Below are 20,926 nucleotides of genomic sequence, written 5' to 3' on the forward strand. Positions count from 1 at the left end.
TCACTCGGGGGCTTAAACAAAATCCTACTGAACAGCGCCGGGGAGTTAAATGGGATTTATTGTGATGCTTTTCAGTGCCGGAGAGCGGGTGCTGCTGGGTCCTGGGAAGGCGAACACGCGGTGCGGCCGACAGCTGTGCCGGAGGCAACTGGCGTGAGAATGCAATGCGCCGCATCGGGTGGGACGCCTCGAAGTGGCTGGAGGGGTTGGAAACACAAGTCTGAGATGTCAGCTCCTCAGGAGGTTTATTTTTACACGGCGATTTGCTGCCCTAACTCACGGGGTTTATCCAGCGAGGACCAGCGCTAGAAGCTTTTCCCAAACTACACAAGGACTCTGCTGTCACAGCACAGATGAAGAAATAGCACTGTCACGCTGGCACGTCAGATCTGATAGGAAAAAAGGCTCTTGTAGCGATTTAAGTTAAGAATTTCACTAATTTTTATTTTTAAAATCTTTCCAACTCGAAACGTATTCAACTATTTAAATGCATTTGTTTAAAACTTCCTTTTATTTCTTGAGCAGAGCATCAACGCTTCCAACTGGCAGGCGCTTACCCTCTTCAGGCAGCACATAGAAGAAGGGGATAGATATGTAGTTAAAGGCTGTGCAAGTAACAAAATGTCTTCGAGGGACTGGCATGCTCAGAGGATGATCTACATCGTCTTGGAAATGTCTCAGATGCCTCTAACCATCCCAAGGATGCAATTCAGTCTGTTTATGGCAGCCTTGACACAGTGTCACAACTCCCCCAAAACAATGTTCCTTCCAGAGAACACTTCATTATGGCTCTTAGGCAGAAATGTAAAGACAAAGAAAAATGCTGTGGGGCTGGATTTGAAGAGCCATCATTGTTTGTCTAGCACAGAAAATGCAGGAAGGTGACTCCAGATGAGGAATTGCATAAAAACCCAGACCAACTGGGCCATCCCAAGCCCAAAGGTGAACATAAGAAATAGAATATTAGATCTGGGTGTAAATGGTGGGGTAAAAGTGAGCACGTGGACTATGAGAGCAGGACTATTGTGTTGAGCATCTACTCAATGTGGAACATTCTGTACTAATGAGGTGCTCAGCTCCCGATCTGAAGACCAAGAAGAGGATTAAGCAAGTTCTTCAAGCTCCCGTGACCACAGGAAAATAGTTTACCGAGGAAATCGGGAATCAATGGAGGCAAGAAGACAATAGATGAAGTGTCTCAGAGAACATCAGAAATCCTGTAATTGCATCTGCAGAAGATAACCATAATGAACCATGTCATCCAAAAGGACAAATATACTGAGCCACAAAGGAAAGGACCTACAACATAATAAAAGAAACTGGGAAAGAAAACAGATGAACAGCAGAGTTTGGTCCTTCCTGGAAGATGTGTCACCAACCTCAGTACAAACCGGCTAAAATGTGACGTGCTCACCAAACTCGTCAGCCTACATGACCTCATGTTCAACACGAAACAATAACTGGAATTTACACACAGGGAAAGCCAAATTAAATAAAGCAGTTTAAAAAACCATAGTGATGGTTGTACCCCTTTTAAAGAATCAGAGGAAATAGGAAAAACCCCATCGCTTGACATTTTAATAGAAAGACCAGAGATTTTTTCAGATTTATCTAAGTCAAAACACAGTATCAGGTTTAAGGAAGCATTTTACATTTAGCAGCTTTAGTAAGATACAATGATCTGATGTTACTCTCTGCTTTTAAAATCAATGCCTGGCTTTTCTTTTCAATTTACAAAAGGCAGAAAGGTTGGAGTGAACCGAATAAAGGAAATACTGGCAGTGCCACCTTCTCCTTCAAGCAGAACAACTGACAGTATGGAAGCATCTACCGAGATTAAACGAGAGGAGAAGAAACCCTTTCAGTCTGAGGCCAGGAGTGAGCTGGTAACAGCCGGTACAGCAGCCAGAGCCATCTGCAAAGCCAGCCCTGATCATCTGAGGTGGGAGGCTGGACAAGAAAATCATAAGGCATTTTCTAAAAAAGAACAAAAAAAACCCCAAATATACTAAAGGAAAAAGCCTTGAGGCTTGTTATAAAGGAAGCTGAAGTGTTTCACCCTGAATGGAAAAGGCCTCTAGTTGTTGGCTTGGTAGCAACCTTGTATGACCTTTCAACAGCGTTCTCACATTTTGGAGTGTGAAAGCGAAGCGATGAAGGGAAAAGAAAAAACCACCACCAACCCGCAACAAAAAATCAAACCAAACACAACACGAAACCAAAATAACCCAACCCAAGCGGCAGGGACTTCAGGACTGAGTCCCAGCCACCCCAACTGGAAACCTGTCCCCAGCCCTCCCTGCTGACAGAGATCGTGCCCAAACCCCCGTTTCTGCTTGGCTGTTCACACACCAGCATTTTTAACATTTCTCCTTCCCCCTCAGCATTTACTATTTATAGTCATCTCCTCCACTCAGCCTTTGCTTTAAGCTGAAAAGGCCACGTTGCTCCATTTTCCCCGGCACGAGAAGCCCTCCACACCTTTGGTCATGTCGAGACTTTGGCTGTGACTTTGGCTCAAGCTCACCCTTGTGAAAACACACTGACCAGAACTACACGTCAAATGCTCCAGGTCCCGTGTAGCATCTCTGATCTGTTTTCACCCTTACCAAAAATGCTGCTCTGGACACATCTGCATCACTGTTCTCTCCCAGGGCTGCCCCCACCATGGCCATCAATCCATTCTACCATGGAAATACCACTTATGGCTCCTTTTTCTAACAAGTTTTTAATGTGCAACTACCCAACCCTGCGTTGACACAACTTGTATCTCTCCACTTCTAACAGCCCCTTCTTTGATATCATCCAGTTCTTGCACAGGCTCCGGACCCTCCATGTACTGGGGGTACCTACACCACTTGACCCAGCAGCGGCTTCAGTATTGTTGGACTTTTTCTTGGTCAGCGTCTTTAATTCCATTAACACCACCGAAAAACCCCAACTGGTTGAAGTAACACTTTGGTCACCTCCTCAGTCACCTCTCAGCTCATCTCCTGAGGTCTCGGGTCACCTCCTGTGTCTCTTCTGCCGCTGCCTTCCCCTCTTCGTATCTTCCTACCAAGAGCATTTTCTTCTCTCTATTCAGCACATCCTTTACCAGACGGGGGAAATCGTATCACATCTCCACTATCCAGAAAAGCAGTGATAAGATGTAAGGTTAGCCTGGCATAATAGCTTTTGTTTATTACAGCACACTTTTCCAATTAAACATTTATTCAAAGTCTTTATTATTAATTCTTTTCAGCTTTTCAGACTATTACCCATCAGTCCTTTCATTGCCAGGGTGGCTTCTCCTTTCTGCTCCAACAGAAGCTGGGAACTGGAGCGTGCAACCCACAGGAAAATCTCAAGCACTAGCATAAATATATTGGAGTGGCCCTATCACACCCAGCGCTGCGGCATTTCAGGCTCAAATCCTGAAAACATGCCTGAGCAAGCACAGACGACAGCTCAGAAATACACAACTGAAGGACAGAACTGAGCGCAAGAAGCGCACGCAATAAATACCGGTGCCTTCGTTTCTAGTTCGTCAGTGTATTGATTCACTGGCAACGCTTACTCACATGAGCTACATCCAAACTGAAGCAAGAGAATGCAACACCAACCAATCACCAGCTCCCCCCAAATAAACCCCAACCGACCAAAAAACAAACGCTAACAAAACCAAACAACACACCTCTTAGTTTTCCTCAGGAAGTCTGGTTGCAAATGAGACCGTCGGCGATTCTTCGCAGCCAGCTGTTCAATGTTTGTTCTGCATATGTTAAAGCAGCATCTTTGGCCTGACAAAGCGGCATCTCAAAACATGAATTATCAACAAAATATTAAACCTACTACTTCAACTGCAGGCTGCATTTGGTTTTTGCAAGTTTTTTGGCCACGAAGCTTTGAGAAGTGTCTGTGCTGGGATAACCTGAAGCGTTAGGGCTGCTGTTCTGTTTCATGGAGGGAACAGGAATGGTTTCACAGCCACATTGTAATAGATGACAGTTCAGGCTCTAAACGTCCAAGGCAAAAACCTTCCAACTCTGCCACTGAGACCCAATCTCACCTTCTCCAGTGCTCCTTGGGTACAGAGCTGTGAGAGCTTCCCCATTCTGCAGCCTCCGCACATTTTCCTAATGGAAGGGGAGCCCCGTGGGAATGGGGGACAGTGATTTGTCAGAGATCCCACAAAAACAACTCACTAAACTTCGGTGCAATTACTAGTTCAGATTAACAGTGAACAAATAGATAAGAAAATACCAAGGGGATGTGGGTCCAGGTTTTCTGCCCATCCTGGATTTCCTTCTTGCAACAGCTAATCTTATTTGATTTTGTTTAAAATGTCAGGAACAGCCAAATCAGCTTCCAGCTGAAATCGAACTTGCCTTAAAACCACTTTCCTATTCAAAGAAACGAACTCCTTCAACAACGCAAATACAATTACATCTTGCTGCACGCTTCCACCAGCACAAAAGCAAAGAAAACAATGGACACTTCTCATGCTGGACTTCGGCAAAAGACGTTTATTATTATTATTATTATTATTACTGTTGTGTTGCTGTTGTACCTCCTTCTGCTCTGCCCACAGTGGTGGCATAAACGCTGTTACCATATTGTAGCTGATGATGCCGGTGTACAAATCAAAATCCACCTTAAATTTCAAACTCCATTAGAAACACAGGAAAAAAGGATCAACATTTACAAAATGTAAAGGGAAAATGGTATGGAAAGAGGTTTTTCTTTTATTATTTTTCAAGCTTCCAAGACAGTATTACAAACAACAGAGAGCAAAGTAAAGCTAGAAATGAAATACTTGACAGCATCTGTTTAAAAATTACAGCTAAGAAACCTAATAAAAGTTGAATAAACAGTTACTAGAAATAAAAATTTTTACACGTATGATATTTGTCTGGGATTTTTATTTCTTTAAAATAATTCATACAAATGGTTACAGTCACAAACATGATTTTAACCAAAAATATTGCTAGCCTACCACATTACCAGGAAGGAATCAATGTAGGCAATGAAATGCTGCTACTTTTCAGTAGTCTAGTGCCTTTTCCGCATACCACCAATAATATATACTTTAACTGGTGACAAAAAGCACAACGCTCGTTTATACAAAACCTGTTTTTTTCCTCAAAATCTCTTTGCAAGGTTGTCTTCGTTTGGAAAGAAGTGAATTCATGCCAAAATCAGGAGAAACTGGTTTTCTTTTGTTTACTAAATCATTCTAAAAAATAAGACAAGCAGGTAGAAAAAACAATGCACTGTGTGGCGTAGAAAGAAAAATGGGAAAAATTCATTGTCCTGAGAAGTTTGCCAACTGCCTCATTTTTGGGCATGTTTTAACATAGAATAGAAAGGATTTTTAATCTCAAAATTGGTTTGTTGAATGCCTCCCTTATGTTTTGCCTTGTTGACAGCTAAGCAAACAAACCTTTTTTAATGTTCTAAAAACTGTACACAGACAAGTACATTCATGATATAATTAACTACTAACTTCTCTTGCTTAACAAAGAACCCATAGGACACAGAAACAGTGAAATCAGTCCACTGGACAGGGACAAACTACAATTTATACGGAGGAAAAAAATGTTTCCAAATCTTCTTTTTGTCTCCCACCTTTTCCTTTTATACTGTATATTGGACCAGTTTCTAAACCAAGAATCCTCTCCTCCTGTAAGTTCATGGTTTTTGCCTTTAATCAAAATCCAGGGTTTTGTTTTGTTTTGTTTGTTTTCCATACGCTGAAGCTGAAATCTCCGCTGTCGGGAATGCTGTTGTCGTAGGCTACAATTGGTCGCTCGGGTGGTCTCTATCAGCTTCTGGTTTGACAGTTTGGCCGGGGGAAGGAGCGTGGGGCGGGTGGGCGACAGCAGGGAGGCCGTGTGACAAGGACATGGGGTTGGGGACTATTCCTTCTACCGCCGCAGGTATGCCGGTGGAAGCCACGCTGACAACGCCTGGGGGATACCTGCTGAGAGAAGACAAGAACAGACATTAGAACCAAGAGACAACTGGCCAGAAAGCCCACCTGGCCTCCTCCTACACCTGCAGATGCTGCTTTTGGTTTCAGACCCGTTGGTTAAGTTCCAGATGAGATACCACACGCAGATGCTGCGAAATAAAGCGAGAGATGCTATATTTTACCCAAATGAGAAAGGCTTCCTAGATTGTTTCTTCAGATTAAATAGCAACAGAAATGACCTGGAAGTATCGCTCCTCTCACAGTAAACCTCAACAAGAAGTAATTCAGGCTCAGTCCACGCAATACTTCTGTCCTATGACTTTTCCATGGATTTCCGCCCCAACTCACGTTTATTCTCACACAGAAATTTTGAAATTTCATTGTTGTGGTTGGAAAAAATATTTCTTTAAACTGATCTTGCAATCGTAGCCTCAAAAGAGCAATCATACCCATACACTCTTAAGATGACAAATTCAAGTCTATTAAACCCAAGTAATTTTTTCAGCGTCAAACTTGCCACTGTACCTGTTCGAAAGAGAATCGGCCGTAGTTATACAGAACCAGTACTTTAGGCAGACTGCACAAAGGAGAGATCCCAACACGAACCACTACGCATCTTCTTCAATATTTGTTACTCCTGGATGAACATCAAGGCCTAAATACCTTACAAATTCAACACGAAAATCACCCTCTGATTCAGCTTGATTTTATGACAGCTTTGATATTATCGGGTTGAAACCAATACACTGTTTCAGTCCTGAAGTTCAGATGTGATTAATAAACACAGCTTTTAATGGAAAGAAGGGGTTTTTTTAGCCAAGTACCTCAATATCAGTTTGCAAATTATCTCACGTTGGCCACTCACACTGTTCCTTTGCTTCCTCCATCATAACGCTGGACACTCATCCCCCATTCTCTGCTGTATTCTGCTCACACAAGCACCCTAATGAGAGTGTTATCCATTTAAAAGCCTAAACACACAAACCTACCACTTACTCACTGTGGCATTTGCTAGCCTAGTATTTACTTGGAAATAAATGGCAGAAAAGGCACTTGTAGTCTAGTCAAGCTTTTTTCAAATACCACATTATTCTGCTTTCCCACCAGAGCTCAACACATCAGGGAATTTCATCCCATTCCGGTAGCACCTTTTCTGATGTAAAGTGTATTAGTGCTGCTCATCCTAAGTTCCTTCAAATGCATAGAAAATAAATTCAGAACCTACACAAAACTCAGAGGAGGCAAAAAGCTGGAGGAAAGTGCATTTATCATGTCAGAGGGGCTTGGCACGGCTGTGCGACACAGCACATTGAGATACCATACTCTGGGCTGGTCATCCAGGGAAAGATTCCTGTACCTGGGATGGATAACCAGCTTGTGGAAGATCCCACCACCTTTAGGACACAACTCTGTTCCCAACTGTACACATATCTGCAGGGTTTCCCATGCTAATTAATTCTCCAGAGAGGCTCCTTAGAATTAATTTGCGGTTGCTAATGGAATTCGTTGCTTGTTTCAGTACTTCCATTTGAATTTTCTTAATCAAATTTTCTTCAATTCCTATGAAAACTGTCAGACTGAGTGTTGTTTTATTCCTTCAAATTTAATTTTGGAACAGCTTATCTGTTACTCTAGGTGCTTTGCAAAAACCACAACACAACGTGACAAAAGCTTCCATTTAAAAGCCCAACAGGGTAATAGTTTCCAACACAGAATCACTACTTTCTAACAGCATATTCACAGAATCCCAGAATGTCAGGGACTGGAAGGGACCTCGAAAGCTCATCCAGTGCAATCCCCCTGCCGGAGCAGGAACACCCAGATGAGGTTACACAGGAAGGTGTCCAGCCGGGTTTGAATGTCTGCAGAGGAGGAGACTCCACAACCCCCCTGGGCAGCCTGGACCAGTGTCTGTTACCCTCACTGAGAAGTTTCGTCTCAAATTTAAATCGAACCTCCTGTGTTCCAGTTCATACTCATTGCCTCTTGTCCTATCACTGGTTGTCACCGAGAAGAGCCTGGCTCCATCCTCCTGACACTCCCCCTTTATATATCTGTAAACATTAATGAGGTCACCCCTCAGTCTCCTCTTCTCCAAGCTCCAGAGCCCCAGCTCCCTCAGCCTTTCCTCACACGGGAGATGCTCCACTCCCTGCAGCATCTTTGTTGCCCTGTGCCGGACCCTCTCCAGCAGTTCCCTGTCCTTCTGGCACTGAGGGGCCCAGAACTGGACAAAATATTCCCGATGTGGTCTCACCAGGGCAGAGTAGAGGGCCGGAGAACCTCTCTGACCTACTGACCACCCCCCTTCTAATCCACCCCAGGTACCATTGGCCTTCCTGGCCACAAGGGCCCAGTGCTGGCTCATGCTCATCCTGCTGTCCATCAGGACCCCCAGGTCCCTTTCCCCTACACTGCTCTCTAATAGGTCATTCCCCAACTTATACTGGAACCTGGGGTTGTTCCTGCCCAGATGTAAGACTCTACACTTTCCCTTGAGCATCAACGCACCGGAGCTGGCAGAAATTAAAGAGAGACAATTCTACAACTGTGTTTCCCTCAGGAAGAACAGTGAGATCCGCCCCTCATGAAAATGGACAGCGTTGCGCCAGGAGCATTAGCAGTTACCTTATGAGCACATGAAGCAGTTCAAATATGTATCTGCAATTCTGCTTTGACTCCAGATACTCCTTCTGTATATAAAAATACTCCCCTTGGACATCGAGGTTTAATAATTGGGATTCTACCTGCCAGCCCACCTCCTCAGACACATCTTCCTACAGACTTTTAGCAACATCCCAAAGCCCCAAAACTGTTTTTCTAAAGCTACACAGTGACAGGAGTCAAAATAAAGATAACGTTCCTCTCTACAGAAACTGTATTTTGCTTGACAGCTCCTAACCCTATTTTGCCATTCTCTTTTTGAAATTTTTGTCCATTTTTAATTTCATCAACAGCGTTGTTCAAATTGTACCTCTGAAATGAGAACATATAAACTCAACAGCCTTTACACGCGGGTATTTCTATCCCACATAACCTTCCCTTACGCTGCTATTCATTCCTCTTCTATTCTAAATCAGCAAATATATTCCCTCCAGCACTTTATAAGTTGCTCCCAATCTTCCTCCTCTGGCAGCAATAAATAGAAACATTTTCCAGGTAAAACATCCACTGAATTAAATCTTTGTGAAAGCAGAAGCAAGAGATCACAACTCCTCTGCTAATTCTTACTGTTCCTTCCCCTCCCCCCACAATTATGAAGAACAACTCTGTATCCCTCTTAATCACAACTGAAACACAACTGTAATTTCTATGTATTTTTTAAACCACAGAAGCATCTTGAACTCACCATGTTAAGCTCTGTTCAAGAAACTGAATCTGTCCCAAAAGAGCTTAAAAATCTAAGCGCATGCTGTTATCTTATATCACGGTTGGAAAATCACCAGTGAAACACCTTGACATGAAACAACTCCTGAATTACCAACATCTCACCCAAGTACCTTTCCAGTACCTGGATATTCTCATCTCCTGCCTGTTAGAAGGCAGAAAGATAGGTTGACATGTCTATAAATTGCACAATCACTGCTTTCTGGCTGTGGGATTTTATTTTGCCTACAAGCTGCAGGCTCCATGACGCAGGCTGTGGATGGGGGTTCTTTAACAGGCAGCTCAGTAACAAATAAACAGCAATAACACCAGAGCAGGGATGTTACGCTGCTTCACCAAGACTACTACAAATAGTTCCTCCTAAGGAATACTGTTCGTCTTCACTGGGATAGGTCCTGTTCACTTCACCTTTTGTGTTGGGACAGCGTATTGCATGTCACACAGTAAATGGTTTTGTTTTCCACAGAATACCACGACATTCAGAAGATCTAGATTATATTCTGCTGATGGATGCTCAGTGTTCTTTACTCGTGATAATGTCTGATCATTTAAAGAGCTCTGACCTACATCAAAACACAAGTAAATGACATAGCCAGAATAAAATAGTGTCGTTAGTGTTAGTTCACCAAATGAGCAATTTGCATTTTTTACCATATAAAAAATTATCCAGGACTTATCCTCCAATGCAATTACATGAGCATGATACAGTTATTAGCGCATCTGAAACATCACACTGCCTGTAAAAGACTCCACAACTGTGTTATTTGAACGTAATCTTGGATTGCAAAGAGAAAACAGAAAAATTTGTTTTGAGCAATCAATTCAAATTCTGCACTTAATCCAGGTAGAAACAAAGCATCAGCAAACACTGCTACTGAAACCGATTTCTTCACAAAGCCTGAGCTTCAAGTTCTGCATATTTTATACTGCACAAAATCTTAACTGCCTTTGGTCACACTCAACCACTATTCTACCATCTCTCTAAAAAGATGCTTAACATTTGTTGTATAACTTCTCTCTCAAAGTTCCCAAAATGAGTTTTATTTTGTACTTGAAAATAATTTTCAAGTTGAAAATTATTTAAGATGAACTTCCTTTATTGAAAAAAATTGATTGAAACAATGTCTGAAAAAGGCATTCAGTTCTGTGCTTATCCTCCTTAAATTAATTACACATGGTCTTTATCTTGTAAACCATTAACTTCCAAATCATTCCTAAGTTAAAATCCCTCTCCAGCTGTGAAGCCTGCTTCTCCTGGACTTCTGACCCCCCCAAATGAGCACAAACAACTGCATTTTATTTGGGGCACGCAGCCCTGTTCCCAAGCACCACAAGAGGGTTGGGAGTGCCCAGTTGTGCTCAGCTCTGCCCCAGCACTCCAAAAATTGAGGGTGATGATACAACACACTTTGTGCAAGAGAACACACACGCCTGAACTTTACATTGAAGCAAATAAAAACCACCCTTCTGCAGATATTTAGGGCTAAGGGGGCTTTTTCAAAAAATAAACATCTCAACGCGATTCAAGATACACACACGCTGACCAAATCAGAGTTGTTCTTTTCCTCTGGTGCACTTAGAGCTGCTGATAAGGAGATGGCGGCAGAGGGTGGTGATGCTCTCCCGTCACCTCTCTGTCCCCTTCTGTTAGAAGTCACTGGGACACGAGAGCTTTGTGTCACTTCTCGGCATTGCACGGCTGGGTTCTCATATGGGGTAACACATACACAAAAAAATCCTACATCTATTAAAAGTTTGGGGTGGCTCTCCTAAAGAAGGACGAATGTATGAAGGACAGCAGAAAGATTGGGACAAAGCAGTATAAAAAAAAAACAAAAACGAAAGGACTTGCACTTTCCCCTCCCTCAAAGCACTGAGGGAAGCAGCTGTCTGGAGCTTTCTCAGCCACCTTCATCCCGCTTGTGAGTAAATACCATACTGGAAGATACAAAATTGCAGATGTTTTTTGTAAGTAAAAATTGTGTGAAGCTGGCTATGAGGAACAATCTGCTGCTAGGGATAAAGGGACAAAGAAAGACTCTCAAGCAAACAAACTGCTGACCGTACATATTAGATATTAAAAAAATGCCCCTTTCTATTAATTATTAAGAGTTGCTTTTGCAGTTGATTGAGAATACACATATCAAGTCCCTCAAACGCTTTTGTTTAAAAATTAAATGTATGATTTCGAAAACGCTATTTTAAACGTATTTTCATAATCACCACAGGCTATTCCACTGTATCCACTACTGAATTATTTGTTCTCTCACGTCTGGAGGCCACAAAACCACGCAACAATAGTTTATTATTGCAAGTCTTTCTGTAAGCTACTGCTGTATCATTACCTCCAGCAAAAGGAACATAAACTTGCACTGCGCTCGCTGGACATGACCAGAATTATTTTACTGGAATATACAGAAAACTGTATATTGTTCAGATATTACTAGCCACACAAAAAAAAAGATAAGAAAAGGAAACATACTTAGGCACTGCATGACTGACTTCGACTAGCAAAATGAGATCATTCTCCTGAATGCAACGATTATAAATACAGAGGTCTAATCTAAAACCACTTCATTTATTAACAGGAAGGTCTTTTATTTGTTCAGGAACACCCACCTCCGAATTAAGGACGTATTTCTTTCACACCGGCAGCAAGCTTACCTGTATGCAGCGCCATTAAGCTCTGGATGAACCACTCCAGGATCCATGCTGGCCCAATGTGTAGCTGCAGTCAAATGATCTTTGTTAACACAGTTTTTCAGGCTGTCTGGAATACGACCTGGGATGCAGCAAGAGAGAGGAAATTAAAAAAGAAAATAAAATTACATGCCTTCTGCTCTCCAAGTATTTATGCTAAAAATAATTATAAATATTTGCTAACTTTTGTAGGCATGTGCTGCTAGTCTCCCCTTACAAAAGAGTTATTTATGTTAAGCTTATTTCATGACGATCTTTTCACTTGCCATACTTGCCTTCCCACTTTTTCCATTACCATTTTCCGCAGTCCTCCTTATTTAATACTTTGAATGTTTTGGTGCCCAAAAATATATTCAAAGATATTTAATATTTGCTTATTATTTCTATTTTATACAGCAGAACATCACTGATTTTTTTTTTTGGAAAAGCAGAACAACAACATATTTATCATCAGATGGTGGTCACAGCCTGCATTCCTTCCTTGTACACCTTTTTCCAATTAGCTTCTCTCTCTCCACACCCTTTCCCCTCTGTGTTCCCCTATGGCTTTCACATATTCAGCTTTATTCCACATTTCCTTTATCTTTCCCGTGTTTGTTTCATCACAATTCAATGTTATCCTCACCTCCCTACTGTTGGTCTCGGTTTAATCTTAACTACAAACCACGTGCAAACACTGAAGTGCTGACAGCTTCAATACAAATCAACGATTTAGAAGGCTGACAGGACAACCACACACTTCAAGAACATATAGAACCGTCTTCCTAGGCACAGATGTTTGGGTTATTGCACAGTATTGAACATAAAAATAGCTCCGTACAGCTGACTTTGATTTAGTTTTCAGATCTTAGCCTGTTAATGCTTATTTGCACATCGATCATCACTCAAGCAGGTATCATACACTGGTGTCTGCAATGACTCCCAGAGCTATTTGGGAGCAGGTAATAGTTATACAAGAACTTAATGAATGTACTATTAATATTGGAGCTCTTCTGGAGTATAAACACAAGGACCAATTCCAGCAAAGGGATGGTCCAACTCCTCAGATTACCCCTAAACCACAGATAAATAGTCCTGTAAAGGGCAATTCAGATCAGGAGTTCAGGAGGTGCCTCTAATCACCATCCCGAAGAGAATCTTCTGTCTGCACAGGCTAGAAATGAAACTAAATTGCCCAGCTCCTCTAGGAAAGGCCACTGCGGGTGCTTTTTGTGTAGCAGAGCAACGTGCTGGCACTGAACTGCTCTCAAGGTGACACAGATGGCCCCTCATGTCCACAGAGCATTCAGCCTATATTGCCAGGGGGGAAACAGCGAAGTTCCACTAAAGAGAGAACATTAGTGCTTAATGAATCATTTTCCACTATGAAAATCCTCCCTTTTATTTCAGGCTACAAGGGATTCAAACTACTGCCAAATGGCTCCCTCTTCTCATTTTATTTATTAGCAGTGCATGTTCAAGACATAACTGTTTTCTCTTATGTGAACAGTTTACAATTACATGGTAGTTATATAACAAAGAGACTTTGCTCTTTAAAATGCCAGACTTCTTTAGAAATGCTTTAAAGAGAGGAACATCTAAAGTAGAGCACCCTCCAAACAAAACACCAAAAACTTTGTTTTGACATAGAGAACGAGTTGTTGGGATATGAGAATTACTAGGAACAGCATAAAGCTCTAGATGCTTTATCTCTGAACATTACAGCTTTAAATACACAGAAATTCCACATCATCCTCCAAGACAAATTTGGATGAACTTCGGAAAATACAAAGGAGCCAAAGGGAGAAAAATAAAGGAAATTGAACTGCTCAAGACAAATACAAGGGGGCACCTAGGGAAACCTATGAAATATTATCAGCAATATCTGGGCTACTTGCAGTCAAACCCATCAAATATGTAATATTTACAAGCAATAACAAAACACATGCAAGTTTTTCACATATAAGTACATTTATGTTGTACAGAAAAAGTACTTATTTTTCAGCGCCTGCCTTCACTGTAATTACAATGAACCTCCAAAAATGATCTGTTCTGAGAACACAGTTGGTGGGGATCTGTTAGTTTCTGTGTTCCAAGTATTAGAAGTGGTCAACAAAACCTAAGGTTGGTTCTTTTCAGCATCTTTCAAGACTAAAGAATGAAAAAGTTTGTTAAAAAAGAAGAAAAATAAAACAGTGAGGGAGCTAATGAGGTGAGTTAGTACCTGTGATCGCCCTTCGGATCTCCCGTGCTGCTTCCTCCCGCATCTCAATTGAGGCTTGTTCGCTATACCAGGCTGCGTGTGGGGTACAGATCAGGTTTGGTGCATCCTTCAAGGGGCCCTGACTAAAGCTAAATGAAGATTTAAAACAGGATTATATGACAAAAAATACTGAGGGGTGGGGGAGAGGGAGAAGAGGGGGGGAAAAAAGGGGGAGGGGGTCCAGATGGATTTGTACATACACAGATTAATTTCTACAACAGAAAAGAACTGTATTTCTACTCCTTGTTAGGTTTAATTCTGTCAGTTAATTTAATACACTATTCATGGTATAAATAAGCAACAATCACTTCTCATAGACTCAAAAGGGTAGAATTAAATAAAGTAGCAACATTAGCTTCTGTCCTATGCACTTATTCCTCACTACAAGCACTGCCACTCCAGTTCTGGTGCAGAAATGCATGAGGCAAGACCCAAATCAATTCAGGATGCCATTCCATTCGTCCACTGCATCACAGCTTTACTGCATTAGCCAACAAAGCTCTGTTCTCTCAAGAGTCACTGTCAATGTGACGTTTAGTCACTTGAATAAAAATCTTCCAATGATTTCCAAATAAGAAGTGTGTCTCTCAGCAGCCTCAACTTTTTTTTGGCAATTTTTTTTGTTCTTTTTAACTATTTTTTTCTTTCCTGTTCATTTATAGAAACTCAACAGAAAGAAGGAAATTTACTTTACAGATTGATTTTCAAGGAAAGCAACAAACCTGTGTAAAAGTGCTATCACAGAGTAAAAAATCTGAAAGTAACTGAAGTTTGCTCCTCCTATTTATTTCCAGTTTTAATAAACTTACAGTCAATTGTAACAAGAGGAGAATATTTTAAGACAAAAGCGTGCTTTCAGAGTTGGTCATAATTCATAAACCGACAGATTTCATCTGTAGTTCAACAAACATCAGAATATCTGGCAAAACTCTCGAATAAAGAGTTGCACGCTGCGATCAGATAGACACACAGCACTGAAGCCAAAGGAAATTGTGGCTGTAATCCTGCAGCTGAATCTCTGCAGATGGCATCTCCATGCAGGAAATGGGGCTTCCTAGAGGTGCAATGTTCTGCTGGTGCAGATCTGAGCTCTGAATTGGAAGAACGTCCGTAGTCCAAAGTCCCTCGAGCTGTTGGGCTCTGGCTTTGCACAGCATTACTGCATTGTAATGACTACGTTTAGAAGTAAAGGCATGCATAAATAAATTTCTGTGATGTGGCATTGTGTCTCAGTAGATATATAAAAATTCTACTCTAAAAGGATACTATTCTATTTTTTTAAAGCTTCTATTACTCCCCCAAGCTGATATGAGAGAGATTGTCCTCTCTACAGTCTTTACAACCTGTTGTCAAGTCCTGAATCTGTTCTTTTTCAAAAACTTATGTGGATCGTTTCAATTAAAATTAACATTTCTCCCTGCCCAGGGTGAACAACTGAAAAAATATCTTGTTACACACTAAAACTGAGCTACATCATTCTGTTCTCATGACTCGTAACTCAGAAGTCAGGGTCAAGACCCAAGGACACATCAAACAGGCTCATTTCTGACTAGGAGTGCTGATATTGTAATATCAACGGCACTTTGGGGAGTGATGTATTTCTGCCTAAAATGCTGGACTTCTCAGTGTCATCCAAAAACTAAGCCTTGTGCCACCAGCTCTGCTCACGACAGCGGAGTTACTACTCCCCTGATAAAGGGCAAAACAAAACTCTAACTTCCTTAACTTTTTTTTGCAACCTGTTACATTTATAGCTTTCCTGCAGAGGCAATCTGGACAAAAATATGTCTTTACCTCCAGAAAAGTGTCCTGAATTAGTTATTTCTCACACCAAATCTCAACATTTTGCCTTCTGAAAAAGTCTGTTAGGACATCAACATTATTTGCCTCCAGAGTTGCACCAATGACAAAGGAATACTCTGCTCAAAGCCATGCCTGGGATTTGAACCCAAGTCCCTTCTATTTCTACTGTATAAACCCATTGGATTTTTCAAAAAATACTGTTAAAGGAATTAGATCTTGGAAGTCACTGTTTTCATTTCTGACCACATACACAAGCTCCATCTACATTCGCGTTGCTTTACTAAGGAGTATTTAGCTACCAAATGAAGGGAGAACTCCATTTACTTGTTGCTGTTGATTGTATCATGCACTAAGACTTAAAAATAAGAAAGTGAACAAAATAAAAAGAAAAGGAAAAGCACCTGAATGGTTCTGACTCATGTACATCTAAGGCTGCCCCTCGTATCCTTCCTTCCTTCAGGGCCTGTGCAAGTGCTTTTTCGTCTACTAACCCACCTCGAGCTGTGTTGACCAGGAAAGCCCCTTGTCTCATCTAGGGAAAGTTAAAAACAAGAATGATGAAATAAAAATAAATGAAATAAAATAGTTGTGGCATTATTTTTTACTCAAAAGAAGCATCCATTACAACAAAGGCTATTCAGCTGGTTTAACCTGCAACAGTTTGTCTTCCCTTTCCATTAGAAAGTACCACAAAATGTGATGCTTCTAACATAAAATGCTATTTCACAGCACTCAATAACCTTTTGTCTCTTGTAAGCAGTGTCTTTTAACAGAAGCGTTGTTTCAGATATTGCGCAGTAACATGATCAAAAGACACAACTGTGCATATGAAAGTGACAGATCATTTTATGCCTTTTTGTTTCACTGTGAAATTGCATGAGATAGAAACTACAACACATTCTTAAACAAATTCATATTTTGTGATTTTCAACTTTCACACAAGTAGAAGCCTACGTGATTTTTTTCAGAAAAACCAATGCTTTTGGATTTTCAAACACTTTTCCCTTCAGTTGCCAAAACACAGTACATCTATGTTTTATTCATTTTTGTTTCTTCAGCTTCCTCCTCCCTGCGAGACTTTTCAAATAAAAGTCTAAAGAATTCTTATATTATTCAATTAGAAGGCATGAAAATGAATTTGGTTGAGAACGCTGTGTGCCCAGGAGAGAAGCTGTGCTGTGCTTTGTGCACATTAACATTGTAGATGACACTGTGTAGGGAGAACTACAAGAATTTACACCATAACATATCCACAACATGAAAACAAAGTGGTGGTTTAAATAAGAGAGATGGTACGGAAAAAAAAGATAAATTACTACATCCTGCTTCCAGCCGCCCTAATACTTCATCTTTTACCAGATGTCTCAAACAGCTTCTGGTCTCAGAAAGATTTCTGTGTGGGAAGGTGAGCATACAAAGAGCAGGAACCAGGGTCAAGATGAATGATAGAAATCTCATTTCATATTGACTCCATCTCTCACCGTAAGAAGAAGAAAACCCCAACATTTTGACGCCAAGTCAACTACTTGAAACCTACACATCAAGCTTATGTAAATGAATCCTTACTCTGAAAGACTGATTTGAAATGCCAAATTCATGCACAACAAGGAGGTTTGGATGAAAGTCTGCTACAAGATTTTTTTACATGAGATCACAGGGAATATTAAACAATTAACATGTTTATGCTTGCAGTAAGGTTGTAAGAAAAACCACCACCATATTTTGGTGGCCACCTCACTAGGTTTAGCGTGGCCCTGCCTCTCTCCATTTGCGGACTCCTGGGCTTGCGAGAGAACCATCTACTGGTCTCTACAGCAAAACCAAAGTCCACTTGCAGGAGTAGAACTAAGGGACACTTCCTTTAGTTTTCTATAATTAACTTGGCAATTAGAGTAGTGAGGAAACGGTGGTATGATCTTAAGTCTGATCTTAAGGCATGATCTTGTAGCTGTTACTACAAGACATTCCTGATGGGAACTACCACTGCATCTCCACTGAAGTCAGCCGAGAACTAGATCAAAACTAGCACAGGAGGGCTCGCCCAAGTGACAATCACCATACGGGCTTGTGGGAGTTTATACACCCCTCCTCTTCAAATAGATAATTTGAGTTTTAAGTATAGCCTAGTGTATTTATATGCCCTTTGAAGGACTTGAAAACTTTAATCAAAGTGAACCTCGCTAAAATCTTCTGTCCAATCTTAATAACCTCACTTGAGTTTTCATTTTAGGACTATTTACAAAACTCTAAAGCTAGTACTAAGGCAAGTCCAAATCAAACAGAAATGGCTGCATAAACGCACTCTAATGGGAATGAATTACGTGACTCATGACAAAACAACAAGGGTGGATGGATGCAGCTGGAGATGACCCTTAATGGGTGAAAACTTGAAAGAGCTTCACAGCTAGAACTGCTGAGATCTGGTAAATTCACCTACACCGAACCTGCACAGCTGCTGTAAAAATGCAGAGCGTTTAAGCTGCAGCGTCTTTTTCTCATATTTGCAAAACTAAAGATGACCTCAGCTTCTCTTAAGAGCACTCGACTGCCCTGGGTTCAATAAACACAAGCTTGAAACACTTCCCTGAGCTATGCTGGGAGTACAAGGCCAAGCACAATGGTTGGGCACAATGCTCCCTAATTAAAGGGAAAAGCTACTCAAAGAGAAGACTGACACCAAATTTTCAAAGACAGTTTAAGGTTACATACTTTCAGATTCTAGACAAAATTCAGGGTGATACTTCAGTGAAATGAGAGGCATCACACTTCTCTGTTTAAAAACCGGTTATTACATGAGCATGCGATATTGGACAACAGTGGCATGCAATGCTCTCTGAAAATTTGAGGCAAACTCTAACATCTGTCAGCCTAAAAAAAAAAAAGCTTTTTGGCTCTTTGATACGTACTCAGAAGATGTGTTCTACGCAAATAAGCAGTCAGAGGTGTTACAACTTTATGGCTTTCACATCAGCTGTTACAGCACAGACTGCTCCACCCAAACTTTATCCAAAGCAAGAACTATCTTCTACCATTTTAATCCTTGCTTTACCCATGAAGGATAACAAATAGAGAGATAAGTGCTTACAATATCCTTTCGAGTACAGACTTTATTATAGGCATTTCATGCTATCACTCAGTTTTAACCTCTTTTAGTTGGTTTGTTTCTCTGATTAATGCACTAAGCCCTCTCCAAAGCCCATCACATTTATCCACCTCCACTCAAACACCTCCTGAGACACTGGACAAGTTTCCCAGTCCACTGTACATGGAGTGACCGCTGCTAAGCCTCCAGATGGTCCCTGAATTCAGTGTGATTCTGTCTGGGTCGAGATGTCTGTTTGCAAAGGCATCTAGCCATGTAATAACCACTAAATGTACCTGAGCACACAACAAAAGAGAATGTTCAGGGCAGGGTGACAGACCTGTGTCCTCTTAGAGACTTGCATTTTAAACTACTTAGTTCTTTTTTTAGAGTTTAAATCCCAAACCCTGACTTCATGTTGAGACAGATCTGCAAAATCCCCAAACTCTCGAATCAAGGAGTGTGTTACATGGGCACTGTTCTGCTGAGATCCCATAACTGTGGAGCATGTTCGGTAACTACTTCAGTTCTCCTAAAATTCAAGAGTAGTAGGTACAAACTACTTCTCAGAAGTCACGCAATGATTTTACTGCAAGAGTGCTGCTGTCATTGTTACCAACACATACAGGCACTACATGTGTAAAGAACAGTAAATCAACTTTTCTGCACAATAGCTACATTCTTACATCTCAACGTTCTATTTCTTGCTGTTACCTACACTGCATTTGGAGTCAGAATCTAGACATTTAATGAAAATGCTTACTATCAAATTAGTCAATAATGGACTAGTTCCTACACCTAGATTTTGAAATTATTTTAGTATTACTTAAAACTTTAGGAATAATGGAATGCTGTGAATGGGATCCATCCACGAAGCGCTCTGCAAGCATCAGGACTGAGCACAGGGGGGAGCCATTTAGTCATAATCCTTAAAATGCATCTAAAGAACTGAAACTGAGGAACAAGAGTGAGAGGTAGAATTGCTACCTGAAAGTACACAGGTAAAGGAAGTAGCTACTGGAAGACATAGGAAAAGTGCTTTTACATAAATGCGACCTTATTAAATCTGAGCAAAATTTAGAAGAGCAAATTATTTTCCACAAGTGCAACATTGCTGAGTAAAAAAAGACAATAAAATCAATAATAATAAGCCACCACCTATTTCTTAATCAGTTATACACCTGCTTGATCTCAAAGCAGCAAAAGAGAAATTCCTTTCAAATAAGAATCTGCCTACTTATGCAGATAAACGCTACGCAGTGTCAGCAACCAGCACCGGTGTGTGGAGGGCGTCCACAGAGATTATTACCTGCTTTATGGTGAAGTCGTTAATAAGATGATGATTGTGTTCGTTCAAGTTGCAGTGCAGGGTAACACAGTCACTGTGGAACAGCAGGTCCTGCAAAGTGCTCACCCGCTGCAGCCCCAGCGCGCGTTCCATGCCGTCCGACAGGTACGGGTCATAGAAAATCACGCTGAAGCCAAAGGCTTTGGCACGTAATGCTACTGCTTGTCCAACACGCCCTAGAACAAGACAAATACGCGATGAGAACACATGTGAAGCAGCTGGTGTAAGGTAGCCTCCTCCTGTCTATTGCAAACACTTGTACCAAACCGTGATGTTTTGTACGGCAACGGGAAGAAGATGAAAATGAAGAAGTGGTTCCCATCTCACTTGAAATCATCGTTATGATCAGAAATGTTACATCTAAGCTGTTTCACGCCACCTTTGTTCGAAACAAAGCAGGAGGTTTGC

The 20,926-nt window shown here is 41.2% G+C and overlaps 1 protein-coding gene across 8 annotated transcripts in view; it reads right to left on the minus strand.

Annotated features, from left to right (window-relative positions):
• Nucleotides 1-4,485: 4,485 nt before the first annotated feature.
• Nucleotides 4,486-20,926, minus strand: part of CTBP1 (C-terminal binding protein 1) — a 253,013-nt gene continuing 236,572 nt past the window's right edge. For 7 of the 8 annotated variants that reach the window (XM_065836373.2, XM_071808473.1, XM_065836377.2 and 4 more), the window contains 5 exons: nucleotides 20,480-20,694; nucleotides 16,490-16,620; nucleotides 14,247-14,374; nucleotides 12,008-12,125; nucleotides 4,486-5,965 (listed from right to left, as the gene is read on the minus strand). In XM_065836373.2, the coding sequence (XP_065692445.1) occupies nucleotides 5,779-5,965; nucleotides 12,008-12,125; nucleotides 14,247-14,374; nucleotides 16,490-16,620; nucleotides 20,480-20,694 (779 nt within the window). In that variant the 3' untranslated portion in view covers nucleotides 4,486-5,778. The remainder of the gene's footprint in view (nucleotides 5,966-12,007; nucleotides 12,126-14,246; nucleotides 14,375-16,489; nucleotides 16,621-20,479; nucleotides 20,695-20,926) is intronic. The other variant, XM_065836374.2, reaches the window with a different exon arrangement.

This window comes from Patagioenas fasciata, chromosome 4 (genome assembly GCF_037038585.1).
Source record: "Patagioenas fasciata isolate bPatFas1 chromosome 4, bPatFas1.hap1, whole genome shotgun sequence".
Lineage (NCBI taxonomy): Eukaryota > Metazoa > Chordata > Aves > Columbiformes > Columbidae > Patagioenas > Patagioenas fasciata.